The sequence below is a fragment of the Petaurus breviceps genome, unplaced genomic scaffold, assembly GCF_028583685.1.
Source record: "Petaurus breviceps papuanus isolate PSGF00001 unplaced genomic scaffold, PetGlider_PUasm1.0 91133, whole genome shotgun sequence".
Taxonomy (NCBI): Eukaryota; Metazoa; Chordata; class Mammalia; order Diprotodontia; family Petauridae; genus Petaurus; species Petaurus breviceps.
The window spans coordinates 49,929,690-49,935,847 of record NW_027187419.1 but is presented as its reverse complement, the minus strand read 5'-3'; the positions used below and the strand labels follow the sequence as shown (position 1 = coordinate 49,935,847).

Sequence of the window (6,158 nt, the reverse complement as noted above, 5' to 3'; positions counted from 1 at the left end):
CCCATCTCTCCCTCCAGAAACTTGCCATGCAGTGTGAGCAGGGAGCAGAGCAGAGACGCTAAAACGCCTTCTCCCTGGCAATGCGCATGATTCTGCGGCTCTGTGCTCTCCACACTTCAACGCACCTTGAAACGGGGCTCGCCTCTTTCGCAGGGGGACGGGCAGCATTCTGAGCCAATCACTCTCCACTCCCCCGGGAGACAACCAATGGGCAGGAGATAGGGGCGGCCCTAGCGTCTTGGGGCCCACGCTAGGCTTCACCATAGCATTGGCTCAGCTCTGCCTTTGCTTGTAGTGCAGGTGCTGCTGCCGCTGCCTGGTTAAGGGTAGAGAGAGGGGCTGTGATAGGAAAGGAGGGATGGAGAGAGTGGAGGAGAGGCAGCAAGAAGAAAGGAGTAGGACATGAGAGAGGGCATCTTTGGGGGTTCCTTGATACCGCTTTGGGGCTGGGGCATGATAAGTCTGCGGAAAGAGGAGCACTTTTGAGATATGATGACGCTCTTTGCTGGCGGGCGGTAGTACTATGATTTGGTATGTGGCCACTTTGATAGCAAGTGTGATCAGCACCAGAGGTCTTGCAGCTCAAGGTGAGTTGAAGTACAGCGTGTCTGCTCTGCCCCCATTCCTGTCACCACCTCTCCGTCCCCTCCCTTCCTCCTCAACCCCCCCAGCTCGCCGGGCTTCCCTTTCCCGGGGCTCCCCCCACTCCCTGCTTCCCAAGGCTGGGGAAGAGATCTCGCTGCTCGCCCGGCATCCGTGACTTGCCGCGGGAGAGAGTCCCCCGAATCTGGTGACTCGAACTCAGACAAACTACCTACCAGGGAAGGGAAGAAAACTTGCCCATCCATTCCATCCATCCCGGCATCAGGAAGGGCTGGAGTCAGTAGGGGGAGAACGTGCTTGCGGCCCCTGGGGTTGACCCGGCATCCGAAAGAGAATGCTCCCTAAAGACCCGTGGTTATCCCCCTCTTCTCTCCGCAACTCCCCCATCTCCACTTCTCTAGACTTTTCCTTTGGCGAAGATTTGTTCATAAGACGAAGTGGTTCTCACCAGCGAAGCGACAACCCAAGCAAGGCTCCGAAGGGGCTTGTTCTCAACTCTGACTAGCGAGGTAGTCAGTTTGCGGGTTATTTAGTGGGGGGTGTCCCTTACATCCCCCATAATGAATCTCTTCGCACCCAGACTAGTCATTGGAGCGGCGCACTTGGCTTGCTGTCCGGTTGGGGAAGAAGGATCCGAGAGGGACACACACACACACACACACACACACACACACACACACACACACACACACACACACACACACACACACACTGCAGTCCGGCGGGCAGCAGACGGCCCCCTCCCCGCAGTTGGCAGCTTAAGGTCAGATCACCTTGCTGTCTTGGCAAGGTGGACACCTAGCATAGGGGCTTTGGCGCTCTTCATCAGGACTTCAGAAGGATCCGGCTTCCATCCTGTGCCCTGAGTGCCCTCGATAGCCTCCCCGATGGCCGTGGGGTGTTTGCCATCCTTGCCAGAACCTCTCCCCAAGCCAGGCACAAAGTTCCCAGGGAAGTACTGAGCAGAGAAGGTAGACTTCCCCCAGGTCCAAAGCAGAGCCGAAAGGGGGGAATTCCCTGCGGGTCCTCAGATCGGAACCTCAGCGGGATCCCCCTTTTTATTTGGTTTCTACCCAAACTGCGGGTGGGGGGGAAGCACGAAAGAGGGAAGCCCAGTAAAGGAGAGACTGGGGCGTGCGTGTGCTAGCGTTGGCTTGGGAGAAGGAAGACTGGGGAAAGGGTGCTCTGCTCGGTGTGGCACCCCTGACTTGTAAGAGTCCTTGTAAGGAAGTCAGAGAAAAGGGCGGGTGGGTGCCAGGGCACTGAGCTCATGGTCCCCAGCGCCCAGCCGATGATCTGGCTGCGGGGCAAGTGCATAAAGGCTGGAGAAGACCGTTGCCAGAAGGGAACGATCGGGCGGGGCTGGGGATTCGTGGATGGATGTCAACCTAAAGAGAGACGCCCCTCTAACTGAGTGGGGGAAGGGGTGGGCAGGGTAGGCAATCTCCCGCCCCCCCTTTATCCCTGCGGTGCAAGGGCAGAACAGACCAGCAGGAGGCGCCCTTTGCAGGAACCGCACAAAATTGGGGCGGTGTTGGGACCTGAAATGAAGTCCCCTCCCAAGCCCTCCCGTCCCACCTCCCCCGCCCTCGGCTTTCTTTGGGGGAGGAAGGGCTCCGGAGGATGATAGGGGGAAGAATATAGGAAGGAATTAAATAGTATATTGCTACGGAAGGGTCTCTCAACTCCTTATTTTAGGTGGGGAAACTGAGTCACGGTGCAAAAACTTGCAGAGAGGGAAGACGTTAGATCTTTGTAGAGTTTGTGTTTGAACATCCTCTGCTTCCTGGCATCTTCCCTGCCAGTTTTTCTCCCATTTCCTTTCCCACTTTCAATTACCCTTATCGAATTTAGTCTAGTTTACTTCTCTAGGACAGTTAGTGAAAGGGCAACATGATTAACAGAATGAACCCAATTCACTCTAGGAAAGAGAGGTTGAGAGAAGGCTGAGTAATATTCAGACCTTGGAGGGAGGGTGAAAGGAGAGGTTTTACGAAGGGAAAACTGCTGTTCTACCACTTGGTTAAGGATTGGGTAGGATTTTTCACTACAGCAAGAGAGAGAATGGTTAGACATTAAGAACTTCCAAATATTGAGGTATTGTTTCTTACAGCGCTGGGTTTCCTAAGAAAGTTATTCATCTTCTTCCTTTAGGATATGAAGAAATGTCTATCTGTTTTAAATGAATTAATGTATCATCTTGCCTGGGAGAAGGGGGGCTGGTTTTGTTGACCTTTGGGGGCACCTTTATAGCATGAGGTGTCTCTGGGTTCCTGGAGCCTTTACTTGCAATTTGCTTTCATTTACTACCTTCTTCCATAGACCATGTACTTTGGAATTCAGTGTATATTAATCAAAAAATTTGGAGAAATTTTGGTGTCACTGTCAAGTGTTGGGAAAGTGCTAAGAACCTCTTCTTAGATTAGGATAGGTTGGGGAACTTCTTTTGGGACTCTGCTTCCTAGGTATCCATGGGGAATGAGCTTGGGCATCAAAGTTGCTTAAATTCTATTGGAGAGGCTGAAGAGCCAAAGCCCTGTCAGAGCCTGGAAAGGGTCATGTGAAGGACACATAGGGCTGCCACTTCTCTTGCCCTCCTGGCAGAAAGCAGATGAGGAAAACTGTTCATTGTCTCATAGCTCCTTAGAGGGAGGGGAGAGGGTTGGATGGGACTGGGAGAGATCTGCCAGTGTATGAGAATGAGTGAGTCCATGTGTGGGAGTATGTCTGTGTGTCTATAAGTGTGTTTCTATGTGTATGTCTGGGTCTGAGTGTATCTCTTATGTGTGAATGTACTTACAGTATGCTGTCTATTCCGTGACTCCCCAAAGGCAGAGATGACTTTTCCAGAATTCTCTGCAAGCTGACATCAGGGATCAAGATCAGATATGGGATTAAGATGACTAATATCAGGGATGCTCTAGTTATTAAACTTCAGCAGAAAGGTAGAGAAGGACATGGTCTTAAGGGAGGCAAAGGTTGGTCTTACCCAAAAAGCAACTTGGAATTTGCAAAGGGGAAAGTGTACCTGTGGATGGAACTTTACCTTTAGAATTTTTCAAGTGGGAGTTTGGAGAGGTAACCCCAGTAGGTCTATAGACTTTAGAGCTGGAAGGGACCTCAAAGAGCATCTTGTCCAACTTCCCCATTTTATAGATGAAGAAACTAAGACCAAGAAAGGTCAAGTGACCTGACTGATCACCCAGGTTAATTGAACCAAGTCTTTTGATTCCCAAGTCATGCTCTTTCCACTGTGCTATGCAGCCATCCCGTCAGTGTCAGTCAATAAGCATTTATTAAGCTCTTACTGTGTGCCAGGAACTGTGCTAAGCACTATCAAGGACACGTGTGCTGGTTGTTGAAAGTAAGAATATCGGAATTGGAACCTTGGAGATTCTTAAGTCCAATTGCCTACCCAAATTGTGAATCTTCACTACAGTATCTCAGTTCATCCAGACCCCGGTATATCAGCAGCAACAAGGAACCCACGACTTCATGAAGTATTCTTGGGTAGTTTGAATTTTTGAGGTCAGTTCTTGTTTGTTTTCTGTCTATATGTGTTTCCCTGCAATTTCTACCTAATGGCCCTAGTTGTCCCCTTGAGCTGTAAAGAATTATTTTAGTCTTTCTTCCACATAACTGCGGGAAATCATAAATGCTTAACTTTATTTTTTAATATTCATTTAAAAAATTTTGAGTTCCACATTCTTTCTTCTCTAGACCCTTCCCCACCCATTGAGAAGCCAAGCATTATGGTCTTCATTATACATGTGAAGTCATGCAAAACATATTTTAGAGATGTTAACTGGAGGAAGAGGCAGCCTGTCATATTAAACAACTCCCTTTATTAGAAAGCATGACCTACGATTCTTACTCAGGGTGGATCCATTACATTGTGAGCTCCTTGTGGGAAGGGGCTGTCTTTTGTCTGGTACTTCATAAGTGTTTATTGACTGAATGACTGATAGCTGCCACTGAAAGAAATGGTGTCCAGGAACAGAGTGAGACACCTAGGGCTGGATGAAGGTGTGAGCTGGTGTCCTAGCTATTATGGGCACAGTTAGGGACCAGAGGGTTGGGCCAGGGCTTCAGACAGACCACTTGCTTCCCTTCCTTGAATAAGGGATTATGAAAGGCAATGTACTGAGGATCTCAGTCAGCTGTTCTGCAGTGAAGTAGCCTTCTACAACCTAGATTCTATGAGTCTAAACCAGTCTGTAGTTATTGAAGGGTACCTTAAAGAAATGTAGGTCAATAGGTAGGTATTCTCTTTCCTGGCTTGTGGAACTGGAAGCCTGAATACTTTCCCTTTTCACCCCTCCTACTTTGCCCCTGCCTAGGTTCTTTGGTTATGATCACTGCAGTTCCCTAGCTCTCCATGCCTCCCAGACCCTCATTCTTCCCATCTTCTTGTTTTCACTCAAGTATGCTCCTACCTGATCTATACCAGATAGTTCTCCTCCTTGCAGAGTGAAGAAGGATATTTCTTTCTCTCTCTGCCTGTTCTTTTGGGTCGTTAGGAGGATCAGGAAGGCTGCAGTACCCCTGGGGGGGAACATACTTTCATGGCAGGACTTGGTTTGGGAAATGGTCAAGGTGGGCATGTGCTGCAGGAAGGTGTGTCTGTCCACTAGCTTGTGCCCTGAAAGATGTGGGGAGAGGGAAAATTTGAAAGGGGTTGTCCAGGGGGCACTGGGAGGCATCAGCTTTCAGCTGCCAGCATGTTGTGTGACACATGACTAATTTGGGGAATCACTGGGTCCTAGGCCCTAGATGGTTTCATGTTTACGATTCTGAGATAGCACCATGGATCCAGTTACCCAAGGTGCTGTAGCTGCCCAGGCAGGGTGATTCTGAGACCTGGCATCCTCTTGAGTTTCCATCCCTCCCCATTCCTTCTCTTTCAGTACTTTTCCTACTGCTTCCTGCTCTGCTTAGTGTTGTTCTCCCCCTGGCCTCCATGCTTGCTTTTTCATGGCTCCTCGAGCCATCCCTTCCTGTTCCCTCCTGATGCCCACCATCTCCCTATATGAGTTTTCCTAATGCCATCATGCGGAGAGCTTGCTTCCCCTTTTCCTGTGCTTGGCCTCTTCTTGCTTGCTTTCTCTCTGTGTTGTCTACATCTGTATTCCCTACTCCTAATCATAGCTATTCTCCATTGCCTGGTGAGATGCATGGGAATGGGAAGCTGTGCCTTGAAATTCATCATGTTGTTCCTTTCTTTCTCTTCCATCTTCCTCTCTCCCTTCCTTCCCACTGCCCTCAGGCTCTCCCATCTTCCTGCCCTGTTCCAAGAGATATTATCATCATTCCTCCCCTTCCCTGGCCCTGCAGCCCCCCTCCCCCCAAATCCATGGCTACCACAGTGTCTGCACAAGGCCTGGGTGATGGTTGAATAAGGCTTATTCTCCATGTGCTTCTGAGAGCAGTCTGGGAAGCTCATTAGGGCTACTGGATCTGATTAGTGAAAAGAGCTCTAATTGGTGAGAATGCCCAATTGTGTATATATGTGTGTGTGTGTGTGTGTGTGTGTGTGTGTGTGTGTGTGTGTGTGT

At 49.6% G+C, this 6,158-nt stretch overlaps 1 protein-coding gene across 1 annotated transcript in view; it reads left to right on the top strand.

Moving 5' to 3' along the window:
* The first annotated feature begins 297 nt into the window (after positions 1-297).
* The window catches only part of IGSF9B (immunoglobulin superfamily member 9B), a 77,655-nt gene continuing 71,794 nt past the window's right edge, over positions 298-6,158 (top strand). Inside the window, exon 1 of the mRNA XM_069079712.1 lies at positions 298-587. Coding sequence (XP_068935813.1) covers positions 524-587 — 64 coding nt within the window. The 5' untranslated portion in view covers positions 298-523. The remainder of the gene's footprint in view (positions 588-6,158) is intronic.